Raw genomic sequence first — 16,489 nt, 5'->3', positions numbered from 1 at the left:
GGGAGGGCTTGAGCAGTGGTCAAGCTCTGAGCTTGGCCACAGTTGTATTTCACCACATTCAGAAGGTCACAGGTAAGGTTCTGCCTGCACAGCACCATGACAACGGAGAGAGATCAGAGTTGATGTGAAAGTTTTCCCAGTTGGAGCTCTCTGGAAAAGCCCAAATGGGAAGACCACTGCTCCACCAGCAAGAGTTCCTGTAGGCTCCTGGGACACAAGGACACTTTGACTGTCATGGCTTCTGTCTTCCAGGTCTGCAGGACCAAAGGACTGCCAGCTGGTGAGGATACAGGAGGTAGCTACAAAGGCCATAGCGGGATGCCGAGCTTTGAGAGGCAGAGGATGCAGCCAGGAAAAGGATTTGTGTCTGTGAATGCAGGCAGAGGAATTAAATAGTGTGACAGTCATTTGTTTCAAAGAGGGGCTGATATAGATTTTCTTCACTCCTACCTCACTTCCCTTGCTGGCTTTCCCACAAATGTATTTCAGAGCCTCCACGAATCTTCCTGACTCAAGCATAAAACCAAACCCGTGACCCTAAGCCTGTTACCAGAGGTCAGTGTTTTCCCAAGCAAGTTTTATTTTTACCTGCACAGAAATTTGGTCTGGGAAGAACTCAAGGACCATTTATACAGGATTCCTGAACATCTAAGGATGACCAGCAACACGTGCCCTCAGGGTGAAGCCATGAGCAGCTCTTCCAGTCACCACAGCATGTGCACAGGATGGAGAGTTCACAGAAGAACTAAATTTAGTGCAGTGCATAAACTACCTATCCAAGAAAGGCAGGAACTTATCCTGTTGAGATATTTCTGTCCGGGAAACACCACAACTATAAGTTAGTTCATAACTTCCATGAAATCTGAAGAAATCAAAGCCCTAAAAGGCGTATACTAAATGAAAAGTTACCCCAGGAATGGATATAGCCTTGGAGAGATATAAATTTAAACTCCTTAGAGTCTAGAAAATCTCCATTGCAATCTCCATCTGCTCCCTCTTCCTTCCCAATACAGCTTCAATAAAGAACCACTGATCCCAGCCCACTCTGTAAGATGCAGCTTCCCGTTCCCATTTTCTGCATGCAGCTCAGGTAGCTCAGGACCTGCAGTCACCTTCTGACCACTGGCTATGCAGCAGAGCTGAAGCTGTACCACAGGATGGCACTGCGCATTTCCTAGCTCCCACATGTGATGGTGGCCCTGAACTTACTGCCCTGAGAGAGGTCATGCTCACTGTAAACAGTTGGATGCATGACAATAAGAGGGAATGAGAGCTGTGTGAGAAAATAAGGATTTTATTATAACCTGTGTCCTGGGACTGCAAGCAATACTCGGAGTATGCAGAATATGGGATGTATTTAACCTCTCTCAGCCTGCCTTCAGCCTCTCTGTGTGTTAATGAGAATTCACCTAGCACTCCTCTAAATGCAGTCTAGCTTTTTGTTGTCCCTTGGAGATTTTCTCCCAGCTTACCATCCTGCAAAGAACAACTGTGATGTCCCAGGTCCTGCAGCCCTGCTTTCATCAACAGCTATCTGTTTACCTAGAAGAAGGATGGGCTGGACCAGGACATGGTACCAGAAGCACATCCAGCCCTTGGACAATGCTGCATGCTCCCTGCTGGCACAGCCAACGATCCAGCTCTGAGCACAGCTTGCAACAATGCCAGGTAAAACTCAGGATAAAACCTTAGGAACTTTCAGAGCATAGCACCAGAACACCCAGATGGGTGTTTTACACTGAGGTATCTAAAAGCCAAGCTCCTCTTAAGAGCCATTTCAGCAGCAGCTGCTGCCGACACCTCTTGCCAGCCTCAGGCAAATTGTGGATGGCAGATTGGAGTTACCACACCCGGAGCCATGCAGTCTGCCAGGCTTTGTGACTCCAAAGGACTTTCATCAGAAGGAGCAGAGAGCAAAGAGCCTGCCTTCCTCCAAAGAGGGTGTGCATAGGAGGAGCTGACCTCGATAGTCCCTTGGCTGGCAGTCCCTGGGTTTTTCAGGAAGAACACGGCCCAAAGTTCATCCTCTGTTGCTGTGGGTTTTTCCTCTCAGGGCTATGTCGTTAGTATTGTCTAGTATTTCCTGCTTCCTCCCCTGGCAGCTTCTCTGCTAGCTACAGCACTCAGTTCATTAGCCCCTGTGTTTGCCACATCCGTCCCCAGGGAAATCCCTGGGCCCACATTGTGCAGTTGAGCTTCTAATTGAGGTTTGCCATGTGCCTGTCTGCTGCTCTGGGCTCCCACTGTGCACACAGGAGCAGTGTGCTGGCTTTTTATATTTATCCAGGATTATTTGCACCCACTAGCTTTAGGCACAGAGGTTGCACAGGAGCATTTAGAGGTTCAGAGCAAGCTATGTGCTGAAACAGACATCTCTCACTGCCCACACACAGCCAGGCTCTGACAGCCTCACAGTAACTCAGTTAAGGCCCTTAGTTTGCTCAAAATACCATCTAGTACCACAGAGAAATTTATACCAAGATCCAATTTTGACTTTCTCTGTAATCCAAACAGAAGGAAAAGTAGCTCCCTGCTTTGCACAGCCCCATTGACTGTGCCAGGCTTAGCTCTCTCTCCCAAATGCTCAGCAGCTCAGTTTTCTGCATGATCCCACTGATCCGCCCTCTCCACCTTTGCAATATCCCTACTTGCTGGGAAGAACTAGAGACTGTAACGTTACCAAATGTCACAGCTGTCTGCAGGGGGAAAGTCCCTTTTTAATTACTAGCATGCTCCCAGTTCATATTTTCCCCATTAGATACTTCCACTTTGTCTGCAGCCACACAGGGGGCTGTACTGATGGGGAGCAATTTTATTGCTGGAGGGAAAGTACTAAAACAAGCTCAACAGACCTGCCTTCACCCTCCCCAAGATTCTTTTTTCCTACATGAAACAAGTGTGACAGCAAGCTTTGCTGCATCAGGCAGTGAGCATCAGCTTGAAGCTTTTTGAGCAACATGCTTTAACAAAGCTTCCACATGAAAAATGGGAATGACACCAGAGAAAACTTGTCTTCCAAGTGGTAGCAAATTTCAAATTACTTGACTTATAATTACCCTTAAGGCATAACAATAAAAGCAGTTTAAATTGATATAGTACATCTCACCCCTAAGGATCCCCAGAAATGCAACCAGTTGATAAACAGCCCACAGTTTGTGCAGAGAAATACAGACCAGGGGTGCAATGCATCAGTTTAATATATGCCAAAAATAAGCTGCAGTCAAAAAATAAAAACAGACTAGTGTAGCCAACCAGAACTCTAGATCCATTAGACTCTGGTAAGGACACTGCAGCTAACTATTTTTGTGTCCATGGCACATGAGTAGGACTTTAAATGCCCTAATTTGGACCTTGGCTTTATGTGCCAAAAATTACCCTGCTGAATATTTGCTTAGATATTATACCAGCTTAAATAAGGTGCAGACATGCTTCTTACTGCATCCACCATCCTACTATTTGGAGTATATGACCATCCCAAAACAATCTCTGATGAAAAGATTTGAGGAGTTAGGGATACAGACCACATGCCACATGTGACTACCTTTGGCCCTCATCTTGGCTGACAAAAATGGACTTTGCATAACTGTCCTTTCTCTCATTTGGCTGTTTTAAAGCTTTTAAATTAGTTACTTATTATTAGAAAGCAGGGGGGAAATATGTTTTCCTTGTTTACCATCAGACTAATTGTTTGGAGCTGCCTGGTTCTTACCTCTGTAGCAACTGTAAATGGGAAACTGAGATACGTGGATTTTAACTGCAAAATATAATCAAAATGACATTGTAAAGTGGCCTCTGGCTTCCCTTGCACTAGCAAAGTCCATAGACTTTTGAAACAACAAGCCAGAGTCCTATTGCAAGGGGTATCTGCATGGCACATACATGTACAGACAGCAGATTTTTCACTGATTTGCTTTGCTTTCAGTTTTAACATCCTGGGCCAAGATCTTGCTGGATGTTGTTAACTACTTTTCCTGATTTACATTTACTAGGAGCCACATACTGTCTTCACAAATAAATGAGAGGAAACAGTTAATAGGTATCTGCAGCAGCAATCACAAAAGGATGAAGTTGAGGTAAATCTCTGGTAAATCAACAGCACTAGACGGTTGTCATGATTAGTGTGGCAACCAGGAAATTACAATTTAATGTGTTTGCTGGAGGAAGCAACACAAGAATTCTTCGCCTACTTTTAAAACTGATTAAACCCCACTGTCCCTTTTCAGTATTCAGACACTCGAGGCTGCTTCTAGGAGCCCTGCCAATTGCCTTCTGCAAGGTAGAATAAAAACAAACGTCACATCCCTGCAGCACCACAGCCTTGCCAATTGAGTGCTCAGGGCACCGAAAGTGGAGGAGGCTTTTGCAAAACGTAGCTCTTAGGTATCAGGTGCAAAACCACCTCCCATGGTTACAGGTTTGAACATTGTTAAAGTAACTTTTAGGTAGTCCTTTGGCCTTGAAGGGCCTGCTGGACTAGGCAGCAGAGACTACTAACATAATCCCAAATTAAAAATTAAGAGAATGTTAATTTCCTCTCAAAATGACAAGCACAGAAAACACTCCTGTGAAATTAATGCAGACATAGGAGAGATTTTAAACCAGAATATACAAGCAGACAAAGAAGGTTCAGGTTGGCACAGATGACTGCAGAGTTCATTAAGTTTTTCCCCCATTTCAGCAGGGCCAACCCCTGTCCCTGGATAGGTACAGCTGCTCCATCCCCTAGGGGCATGTCTGAGCTTCCCAAAACTGCAGAACTTGGGTGAGAAGCCACACAGGAAACTAGGGTTGTGGTAGGCTCCACCTTATATCCAAAAAGCTGAGTTTGTTTCTTTCTATTCTTTTTGTCTTGTGGACCCCATATAGAAAATTGCATGGAAAAGCAGCTTGAATTGATAATTTAAAAAAAAAAGAAAAAGGACAGTACTTCAACAGCACAAAGCAGCACCAATGACTTTCACTACTCCAAACTATCTTCTATTATATCATCTCTTCAGGCAAATATTATACAACTGTGCTAATTATGAGAAGTTACAGCAAAGACAACAGTTTTATTTTCTTAATTGTTAATGAGGGTTCCACTTGCAGCTAGCTGCTGCTTTAGATATGAATTTAGGGCTAAATCCCTTCTTGAGCCATGCTTTTTGCTGCCTAATCCCCAGGGTTACTGGCCCATGTGTGGGCCCCCCAGGATGCCTAGGGCCAGGCTGTAGAGCAGCAGCATCTCCCTGGGGCAGGAAGTGGGCTGGCCTCAGCACGACTTTCCATCCAGAAAACATTTTCCATCACCTTTCCGCCACCTACAACTGGCTGCAGTACTGCCAAGTTAAAACACACACAAAATAAAAGCATCTCATGTGCCTCTGAAAAGAGGCTGCTTGCTAAAAATAATCCTGTGATGGCCTGTGAGGGCAGCTGGAAGTCGCTTATAGAAGGAGACAAAGAATTCCCTTTGCTGAAGTTAGTTTACAGCCATCACAGCTAGGATAGAAGTTTACAAGCTTCATTTTTGTGTGGTTCTAGCAAAATTTCAACTGCAGAGAGTGAGGTCCTTGCTGGGCTCAATTCCCCTGCTAGTCAGAGCAAGAGCTTGCTTTTCAATTCCCATCTTCCTTCTTTGAAGAGATGCAGCTAGGAGGAGATTCATTTGCTAATTAAATTTCCCCTGCTAATTTACATTTAAAAGGGGGAACTGTTTCAAAAAGCTCACAAAACTTTCATAACCTTTTACTTAAAAAAGAAAAAGTTTGATGGCTTTTTTCTAAACCTGCCCAAAAACACCACTGGATTGTCCCAGGCCAAGAGATGAACACTGAAAAGAAGCCCAGGAATGGCACAGCTGGGCTGAAAATTAGAAACATCTGCTCACAGAAAGCCAGGCTTTTCTTCCTCTCTTCTGGCTCTTCCTTTTATCTTTGGATTTTCCCAAGTTCTTGTTCAAAGGGATGCCATCCCATGGGAAAATGACAAAAGGAAAAAAAGTACAAGCACTGTTACTCAGTGAGGCCAGCAATAGTTGCAAGAGATGAAAAATTCTTCATGGGAATCCCCTACATCTGAGAAGCAGAAGCAAAAATTCAACAGGAAAAAATTCAGTGCTGTCAGCTCTGCAGACAAACAATGCCTTTTATCCATGTGGGATCCTGCATTTATCCACTTTTTATTACCCACAGATGGCATGACAGCAGTAAAGGGAAAAAAAAAAAAAAAAAAAAAAAAAAAAAAAAAAAAAAAAAAACCAAAAAAAAGTCACCAGGCCAGAGAAAGTAAGACTAATGGCTGAAGATGTAATTTCTTCTTTAAAATGTTTAAAGTGAAAACTTTACGGGGGGAAAATTTACACAGCAGAGATGCAAAATCCTCTAAATGCTGAGGCAACACCTGCACACTTGCAGGCAGGGCAGAGTAACATCTATCACGTGTAATACTGCCTGAATCTCTCCAAGGAGTGACACTCCCTGCCAGGCAGGGCAGATGCAGTGTCCTGATGCAGTAGCAGCCCCAGCATCGCTCCGGTGGTGTTTGATTCCCTGACATTTTAGCACGACTTTGCTGCCCTGGGCTTGCTAAAAAGCTGGTTAATGGTGGTCCCTCTCATCAGATTCCTCACAGGCTCAGGGATGTGTCATTGTGCAGATTGTGCAAGAACGAGGTGCCAGGCTGCTACTCTGCACCTGTGGGTGATGGAGCTCTGAAGAGTGGCTGGAGACTCCTGGGAGGACACGCTGCAGCCTTGCAGGGCTTGAGGGCAGCCCATACAGATGGGACAGCCTTTTGCTGCCATAGGACAATGGGTAAGGGTTTAAAACTGAAAGAAGGTCAATTTAGATTAGATATAAGGAAGAAGATTTTTTTACAATGAGGGTGGTGAACCCTCTGGGCAACCTTGTACTGTTAGAGGTTGCCCAGGAATGTGGTGGATGCCCCATCCCTGGAAAAATTAAAGGTCAGGTTGGATGGGGGTCTTATACAGTTGAAGATGTCCCTGCTCACGGAAGGGGGTTTGGTATAGATGGGCCCTTATTTTCTCCTAAGTTCTTGTTCAAAGGAATGCCATCCCATGGGAAAATGACAAATTGGGAAAAAACCACGGACACTCAGCGAGGCCAGAAATAGTTGCAAGACAGGAAAGAACCCCTTCTTCATAGAACCCTTCCAGCCGAACTATTCCGCGATCCCGCAGCCCCTCTCAGGACACTGCCGGAGTGTCGGGGCGCAGTCAGGGCCCCGCAGCGCGCCAGCCCCGAGGAGCAGCGGGACCCGCCGCAGGGGGAGCAGGCCCGGGGAGCCCCGGCACCGGGCAGGGCAGGGCAGGGCAGGGCAATCCCCCCGGGCGCGGCAGGGAAGTACCGGCGGGGACGCCGGAGAGGCGAGAACTTCCCCCCTGGAAAAACGCCAAGTTCCCTCTCGGCCCGGCCTCTTCTCTTCCCTCCCCTGCGACGCCCCTTCTGGGCGGTCCGAGCCGCTCCGCCCTCTCTGCCAGCGCCGGCGGCGCCGAGCAGGACCAGACCCGTCGGTCGGGCTTTGACTGGCTGGAAATTCCCGTCCTCCGCGGCTCCTCCCCCGCAGAAATCCCCCGGCCTCGCTGTATATGCGAGGCGCCGCCGCCGCCGCCGCTCACTCGCAGCGCCCTCAGCCCCGCCGCCATGATCGCCGCCCGCCGCGCCGCCGAGCCGCCCGCCATGGAGGGCTACGAGCACCCCAAGAAGGAGCGCCAGGGCGCCTTCGCGCTCGACGACCGCCACGACAGCGGCCTGGACTCCATGAAGGAGGAGGAGTACCGGCAGCTGGTGAAGGAGCTGGAGGACATACGGCTGCAGCCCCGCGAGCCGCCGGCCTGGGCGCAGCAGCTGACGGAGGACGGGGACACGTAAGTGGGGGTCGAGCACGGGGCAGGGGCGGCTCGGGCACGGCGGGAGCAGGGCACGAGAAGGCCGGGACAGGATGTGCTTGCCGGCGGGGCGGCGCCGGGCCGGGAGGGAAGGGAGGGGGTGCGGAAAGTCCCTGGAGCGGCGCCAGGGCGAGGCGGCTCCCGCGGCCGCGGAAAGCCCCGGCCGAGCCGAAAGCCCCGGCTTGCGACACCCGCGCGTGACCCGGCCCGGCCCGGCCCGGCGGGGCTCGGCGTGGCGTCGGGGGGTTAAACGCGTGTCGCTTAATCACTCCTTTTCCCCCCCCTGCAGTTTTCTCCACTTGGCCATTATTCACGAGGAAAAAGCCCTGAGCCTGGAGGTGATCCAGCAGGCAGCCGGTGACCGGGCTTTCCTGAACTTCCAGAACAACCTCAGCCAGGTACTTTCACCTCGATAGCCCCAAATCCGGACCAGCCCCTGCCACACCCACACACTCCCTTTGGGGAATTCCCCCAGAAAAGTCCCTTTAATTTTTTTTTTGTTTTAATTGATGGAATCAATTGAATCAAAGCCTACATTCAGGAAAGTCCCTAGCTGGCTTCAGCCGGTGCTGGTACAATGCTTCCTCTCCCCCAAGAGAGTGGAATTTAACGCCCACATTTTTCAAATATGATGCCATGGGTTGCATCCCTCTTTATGGAGATGTTAATGATACCCTTCATACCAACTGGCCGTGGGTTTATCCAGAGAGCCCAAAGTTCATCACTTCCAGATGAATGGGCAACTATACAACAACTTGGGAAGCATGAAGGACTGAGTTTATGGGGCGTGCTTTAATGCTTTTATTTGTTGCCACAAATCACCAAGTGAACCAGAAGTCTGTTTGTCTAGATATTGCTGCCAAGTTCGTGGTGTAACTTACAGTCTGCTTTTGCTCTTATGCTTGCAGACTCCTCTGCACCTGGCAGTGATAACTGATCAGCCTGAAATTGCTGAGCATCTTCTGAAGGCCGGATGCGACCTGGAGATCAGGGACTTCCGAGGAAACACCCCCCTGCACATTGCCTGCCAGCAGGGCTCCCTCAGGAGCGTCAGCGTGCTCACACAGTACTGCCAGCCACACCATCTCCTCGCTGTCCTGCAGGCAGCCAACTACAATGGTACGGCCATGCTCCTCTACAGTTCATCTTGGTGTGCTGCACTGAGGGTAGGGTCAGTCTCCTGCAGATCAGAAGGGTTATTATGTCCCATTTGAGAGTTGAGGAGCCCAAAGCATGCAGCAGTGTCTTTTTTGAGATGCTACTATCTTGTAAGCCTTCTCACTGTTGATTATAGTCTCACATGGCTTTGAACTTTGCATTTTTAGTGAGTGCCTTTGCCCTGGTTCTCCTTTTTTTATTTGTTAGAAGTTGCACTCAAACTGGAATAAAGCCTCCAAGAAATCTTTTCACAATCCAACACTTTTATTCATACTGGAAGCTGGAAAACTCTTTTGGAAAAAACCCTTTTGCCATGAATGAATTGGAAATTTAGAAACTATCCTGCGCTATCATCTTGACTTTTAAGTAATGATGAGGCATTGAGTTAGACTTACCCACGTTTTCCCTTTCTTTGTGTCTTTCAGGACATACATGCCTTCATTTAGCATCTATTCAAGGATACCTGGGTATTGTTGAGTATCTGCTGTCCTTGGGAGCAGATGTAAATGCACAGGTACGTAGTGTGTACCATGAATTTAACAGAATGGGGCTGTGTAGTCTTAAGAATCAACAGATCTGACAATGGCTCTGCCTCCTAACATGCCAAACCTTATGCTGTTTTCACACAGGAGCCATGCAATGGCAGAACAGCACTACATTTGGCAGTTGATCTGCAGAATTCAGACCTAGTGTCGCTTTTGGTGAAACATGGGGCAGACGTGAACAAAGTGACCTATCAGGGCTATTCCCCTTATCAACTCACATGGGGAAGAGACAACTCAAGCATACAGGAACAGCTGAAGCAGCTGACCACAGCTGACCTGCAGATGTTGCCAGAAAGTGAGGATGAAGAGAGCAGTGAATCTGAACCTGAGTACACAGAGGATGAAGTAAGTAGCTGTTGTCATTTTTACAAGTGAAGGGGAAAATCCTGTCCTGTGCTGAGTATTTTTTGATGTTGCTTTGATAGCATGCCCCAGTGACTTCTTGCTTGTGTAACAGATAGGTATCAAAGATTGTGCTATCAGCAAAATGGCAGATGGGGCAAGCATGTAAACAGAGTAAGAATAAAATGTAAAAATAACATGAGGATATGGAGATTTAATTCATTCTACATGGTTCTCTGAACACAGTTCTGTGGCTGACACAGAACCTCATGAGAGAAAATCCAAGTTAGTGGGTGGTTTTCTCCTCCCTAGGATTTGTTTTTCTAACATTTTAAGTACTGCATTAAATAGCATATGTAACCATTTTGGTGCAGAAATTTTCTACACTGCTGAAGTCTGGGCATGTAGAATTTGGCTATTATCCCAGAGTGGATATGATACTTTAAGTAAGAATTTTGCATTAACAGCATTTTGCTTTTTTTTTTTTTTTTTTTTTTTTTTTTGCAGCTTATATATGATGACTGCCTTATTGCAGGACAACAGCTGACATATTAAAGCAGAGCTTTCTCTGAAAAGAAGTGGATGTATACATATATGCATGTATAGAGAAAGGACTGGCTTTCTGCATCTAAAAAGAAAGTCACAACATGGAGAGAAAAAGAGGAGGGAAATACTACACTGCCCAGCAAGGAGAAGGAGCACATAATTGTAACATTTCCAGGATCTCCCTTGTGTTTAAATACAGGAGTGGGATGTGTAACATCAGTACAGATCTGTGATTATTCACACCACCTGATAAAGAGCCACATAGCCAATCTTCTCAGCTGCCTGAAGGTAACAGACTACACATCCAACCTGCTCGTTACAGGGAGCTTTCATGTGGCATCAAGTACTACAGGGAATAAGTGTCCTTTTGTGGCAAGGTGGACTCATGCCAGCACCCTTTCTCAGAGACTCTGCATTCATTTGTGCTGGGCTGGTGGCAGTCCCTGTCCTTTCTGACAGACTTCAGCTGCTCTCAGTGGGGTGTCCCAGGTGGAGGAATCTGACCAAGGGACTGATGTCATCTTGGCTCTTAGGCAAAAGTAGCAATAATGTTAACTGTGGGCATTGGAAAAGTGTGTTTCACACTGTGTGTGTCATAATTGCTACACTTTTTAGCAACTGTATATTGTGTAAATACTGTACATTTTTGTTTATAATTATTTTCGTACTTGTGAGATATGTATTTATTAAAAAAAGTCAAATTGCCGTGCCTAGTCTGTGAAACGGTTCATTGCCCACCTCCCTGAGATGGTGGGAATCTACCTGGTTTGCTTTTTAAGAAACGTTTTAACACCTAGTAGCCCATTGGGGTCACATTCTCGGGGTTTTAAGGTGATTTACCTCAGCAGTGGTAAGACATCTAAAGCAGCTTGCAGCTCTCAGCTCTTCTGCTACAGCTAATTTTGGAAGCAGACGTAGGTGTTGTTTCCTGCACCCGCTGCAGCAGGCGGATTGTGAGCCTGGGATTCCCCCTCTCTCCCATCATCAGGCTACCAGCCCACTAGAGAGGGGGGTTTTAGGCTGATTTTGGCAGCACCCGCCCACCTGCCCTCACAGCACCTTTTGTTCCAGCTCAAATACTTCACAACTCTCGCCAGGGGGAAGGCTGGAGGTTTGCAGCACAGCCCTGTGTCTGTTCACCACTTGTTTGTCACCTGGCTCAGCTTCGTTGAACCCTGACCCCTTTGGAATTTCCAAAGGGGATTTCCAAGGGAAGAGGGAACACTGGGAACGTGTGCTACTGCCTTGCACCACTGAAATTCTGCACATCTGCAGGAGCTACAGCTCTTGTCCAGTTCATAGCAGTGCAGGACGTGGCTTTAATGGCTTCAGTTATTCCTCAAGTTTCTCCCCAGCATTCGGGGCAGACAGAATCACTTTGCCCAAATGCTCTGCTCCAACTCATCTGCTATCACAGTACTGGACAGCCTTCTTAGCCTGTTGTGTGTCTGTGTAAAGGAGGGGTTGTGTAAAAGGTGACCGTGCCCTGCTTGTGCCATGTCCCCCGGATGGAAACAGCAAAGCTGCTGACGCAGGATGGGAGAGCTCTGCCAAGAGCTGGCCGGGGGAATTCTGTGCTGCTGGCACCTGGCCCAGCTCAGGCTGTTGGAGAATGCTGTGGCCCCAGGTTGCACAGGAACACCCATTCCTTTTTCTGTCCTGCTCTTCCCAAAGGGTTCCTGACACACAACCTGCTCAAAGGAGGGTTTGCTGGTACGAGGAAGAAAACCACAACTGACTGTGTGCTTCCTAGCTTGCACGGGAGCCAAAAGCTGCTGTGGAAAGGATTGTATAAAAATGTCATCCTGAGAAATTTTTATTTCCTTTCCACTCTCATTGCATGAGCGTAACCTAGGTCTACACACTGAAACTTCTGGCAGACATGACTACATCTGCATTGCAAATCTGCATTTTCCAGTGTGGGGCTGGATAAGAATCTGCCAAAAGATTTTCTTGTTGGGAACTCACCCTGCACTCTAACCAACCATTAACTCTGATCTGGGAGTGTGGACTCTGGGAATTTGCTCACTTGCTGCTACAGGTTTTTCACCAGCAAAGTGATTCCACGGCTGGAAATAGAAACAGTGGTGCTCCACTTGCTATGTTTCAATTTCCCCTTGCAAAACAGGGCTTGGAAATACTATCAAGCATTTGTCTGCAGAGGCATTCACTAGCTATAGCTATCTGGTCTAAAAGTCCTTGGGTACATGGCTGGACCAAGTATGCAAATATTTAAATAGATACCATCTGGAGGCAAATACTTCTCATTTGAAGGCCAGAAGGATGGAGAAAAATGCAGTTATCAGTAGTACCAGGCTGGCCGAGTAGTTTCGGAGGCAGTGATACATTCTCTGCTGCCCATTGCAATATTTAGACAAAGAGTATCTAGAAAGGCACTGCTATAATCTTACAAGAATTCTGCAATGACTTAATAAATTAAGCAAATGTTTTACTGTATGAGGAAGTTTCACAGCTAAACAAATCATTGCCGAAATACCACATGCTGGTTTTGCTACTGTTTGCCTCCACCCGTCATGCAAAAGTAACCATGTAACATATGCGGAGGAACCATGGGTAAAGCAAGTAGGACAGAGATTAATGTGAGAATGTGTTTGTTAGCAAAATAGGTTGGGACATGTTGTGTATTTGTGCATTGCTAATACAGGATTACTCATTGGAGAGCTTTGCCTGTTCACTTGATGATATGGGAAGATTGTCCACTGTAGGACATCCCCCTTGCACCCTCAGTTTTGACTATGCCATTAACTGCTGCACGTCCACCCTGTCTCTGCCCTTTGCACACCTATGCCTTTAGAAAGATATCTGAGAGTGGTTTTGGTGATGAGCTGCCTTCATGCTGTCCTCTTGGCATTCTGGCATATGTGTGGCATGGTGCCATTTGTAGAATATAGAGCAAGAGCTCCTTATGCATTTTTTTTTTCCAACATCTCTTTTATTTTATTCAAACAACATGGCTGCTATTTAGAGACCACACTAGATTGTTCTTGCTTTTACTGCCAATGCCTCTCCTCACCATTCCAGGGTTCAAAATTCTGTCCCAGAACCTTTTCCACATGTCCTGTGTTGCTCTGCAGGAGTTTGGCAATGCCTGCAATGGCTTCAAGAGCATCCATGCCACTGCAGATCGAGATACTGTGAAGTTCAGATTTAGTTTCCTGACTGGCCCCCTCTATATTAGCCTCCTCACTTAGCTCAGCACGTTCCATGCCTGTGTCCTCTGCTTTTATTGCCTTTGGCACTCATATCTGCCTCTGCCTGTTTTTTTTCCCTTCCTCCCTTTCCACATGCTCCCCCCCCATCCCCTTTTCACCTGCAACACCAGCTCATTCACCCGTCATTACATTACACAGCATGAGCTTACATTTTTGTTTCCAGCCTTTCCCTGCTGCCCATTCTTGTAAATCTCTTTGATAATCCCACAGGGATATTCCCATACTTCCTTATATTCCACAAAGAACAAAACTCCCCATTTCCTCCCACACCCTCCTCTTCCTCCTTGCATTCCTGCTCACTGCAGGCCTTTCTCACCCAAACCACAACCAAGACACCTCCTTCGGTGTCTTTCAGCTTTCTCAGCATCAGCCTTGGACTTCTCAAGAACCTTACACTAGTGACAGATAAAATAGGACTTCCAGGGTGGCAACATTGGACAGCAGAGCCCAAGGCTTGATTTTTCCCCCAGTAATTTAGAGCCCTTTTCTTCCATTCCCTGCAACTTTGGAAAGTGTAAAAAGCAAGGGCAAAACTCAGCCTTGCACCTAGGGACATGCACAGGAAGGCTTTGTGCTCCCACTGGCTCCAGTGCCAGCCTGAGTGTGCAATCATGAGCAGAGCCCTTACCCCATCCTCCCCACGTGTTTGTTCTGCCACTCCTGGGTTATGGTGCAGCATGCTGCTTGGACTGTGTGAGCTGGTTGACACCTAGATGGGTGTCTTCTCCTCCTTCAGCTTTTGACATTAGGAAGGGGTCCCTATTGACTGCTGAGCATTTTACACACTGAGAACTGCAGGTGAAAGCAGGGCCAGCAGTGTTTACTTTACCAGCCCTGTGTCCTGCATGCAGCTGGTAGACACATCTACCTGCCTTCCTGGCAAGGACTTGATGCACCAGAAGGCAGTGAGGCCACCAGGACTCTTAACCTATCCCCAAGAGTGGCAGCCTCACTGCAGCTGACCCTTCCCCACAGCTTCAGCTCAGATTTGGGTGAGCAAGATGGTTGAGTGAGGAAAGGAAAAAGTGAAATCAGGAAAAAAAAAAAAAAACAAAAGGAAAGACACTGTGTTCTCCAAGGGGGAGGACAAGTATAATTTGTGATTTGTTTTAATGGGAAATCTTCAGTGTTGGTGGACTCTGGGCCAGGCACATATCATTTTTCTGTGGAAGCTGAGCCATGAAAATAATTTAACATCTGGTTGTTCCTAGAAGTAAGAATTGCAAAATAGAGTGCACGGGTGGCAGAGAAGAATCTCTCCCTGGACAAATGGCTACCCTCATTTCAGGAGGGTGGAGGAAGGGCTTTTTCCAGCATTGCTGTGCTCCCAGCACCAGCACTTTGCTGGAGGATGACAACTGCACAGTATCCCAAGGGATGAGAGAACAGGAAAGTCCTGTCCCCTCGTGCCAGCCAGGCAGCACACGTGACCTGGACAGCTGTGCACAGCCTCTGCCCTTCTCCAGCAGCTGTCTGTCACAGCTCTGGCTCTTGCACTCCCTTGTCCCTTCTCTGAAGCCTTAGCAGGAACTCAAGGTTTCCTTTAAATCCTGGCACGTTTATCAGGTCATAATCCAAGAAGCTAAAGTCCAAGAAAGATTTAAACAGAAACTCCCCCCGATACCCTGGAGGTTTGACTGCCTGCCCTTGACATGATCCGGTGCTCAGATTTTCCCAGGACTGCCTCCTCATCCAATTTTCCAAACAGGACTTTCCAGTCCTGTCAGAAGAGAGCTGGGATTTTCCCCACTCCGTGCTTTGTGCAGTTTATCTTGTTACAGCAGCCATGAACCACAGCACCAGACTCCTCTGCCTCCCCAGCTGCAGGAGTGCAGTCTCTTTCCAGTCCACCACCAGCCCTAGAGGCTTCCTTGCTCTGAAGAAACAAACCTGCATCCCTTCAGTTTAAATTCTTTTCCCATTCACCGTTTTAGCTGGTTCAGGTTAATTTTCCTGTGCATCTATCAAGGTAAAATTTTCATCTCTCCAGCTGAAAGCACAATGTGAGCAAATGCATGGTTCACAAAAGAGCCTTAACACACAAATATTTTTAGTATATGCACGTCTTGAAGGGCACACAGCTACAATTACAGTGCAGCACTTAGCTTGGTTAATTATTATTCCTGGATTTCAGTAGCTTGGAGGAGAGGGAGTTTCCCAAGGCTCTGTAGAGGACTCTGAGTGCTGCTGCTCTGCTTCAGCAGTACTTTGTTCTCACTGGGGAGTGCCCAGGGTCAGGTGAGAGGCAGCCCCCAGGAGCATGGGCTGGTGGGAAGAGACAGACTGAAATCAGTAAGGATAGCTGCCCAGCCTGTGAATGAAACAACCTTTTTCTTTACATTTTTTTTTTTTTTCTAAGTGGATGGGTTTCCATTTCAGCATAGGTCAAGGGTAATGTTTCTGGATTTCTTTAAAAAATTAAATTTGACCCCTGGCAGCACCTACTCTCAGATGTTTTGCCCCAGCAAACAAGCCAACAAGCCCTCCCCAAGCTGCATGGAGGCTCCTTACCCCAGGCTGTGCCAAGTCTAGCTTGGGGAAAAACTCCCAAGGTGGGGGATTCAAATCCCCCTCACCCTTGAGCACACTTGATCTCCACGTCCTCTCTGAAAGTCTATGAACTAGGCTGCTAGAGTAGAAAAAAAAATGACTAGACCACCCAACATCTTCTATCTGTCCATCCACCCCAGATCTGCTAATGCTCCTGCCTGTGCAGCCCTGTCCCTTGGCAGTAGCAAGCTGAAACACCTGGTGCTGGGCTGCTGGACTACCCC

General features: G+C 47.3%; 1 protein-coding gene across 1 annotated transcript; it reads left to right on the top strand.

Annotated features, from left to right (window-relative positions):
* The first annotated feature begins 7,473 nt into the window (after positions 1-7,473).
* NFKBIA (NFKB inhibitor alpha) lies at positions 7,474-11,190 on the top strand. Its single transcript, XM_079307672.1, has 6 exons — positions 7,474-7,870; positions 8,181-8,289; positions 8,800-9,010; positions 9,475-9,563; positions 9,679-9,939; positions 10,444-11,190. The coding sequence occupies exons 1-6, from the start codon at positions 7,647-7,649 to the stop codon at positions 10,489-10,491; spliced, it is 942 nt and encodes a 313-aa protein (XP_079163798.1). The 5' UTR covers positions 7,474-7,646; the 3' UTR covers positions 10,492-11,190.
* The last annotated feature ends 5,299 nt before the right edge of the window (positions 11,191-16,489 follow it).

This window comes from Erithacus rubecula (assembly GCF_903797595.1).
Source record: "Erithacus rubecula genome assembly, chromosome: 6".
In the NCBI taxonomy this organism is placed as follows: domain Eukaryota; kingdom Metazoa; phylum Chordata; class Aves; order Passeriformes; family Muscicapidae; genus Erithacus; species Erithacus rubecula.
The sequence above is the reverse complement of the archived record's forward strand: the minus strand, read 5'-3'. Positions and strand labels throughout refer to the sequence as shown.

Excerpts from the sequence above, each read along its gene's own strand:
- NFKBIA (XM_079307672.1), top strand. The coding sequence starts at position 7,647 with ATGATCGCCGCCCGCCGCGCCGCCGAGCCGCCCGCCATGGAGGGCTAC. Across the intron at positions 7,871-8,180 it reads CTGACGGAGGACGGGGACAC|TTTTCTCCACTTGGCCATTA; the intron begins GTAAGTGGGGGT and ends CCCCCCCTGCAG. Across the intron at positions 9,564-9,678 it reads GAGCAGATGTAAATGCACAG|GAGCCATGCAATGGCAGAAC; the intron begins GTACGTAGTGTG and ends GTTTTCACACAG.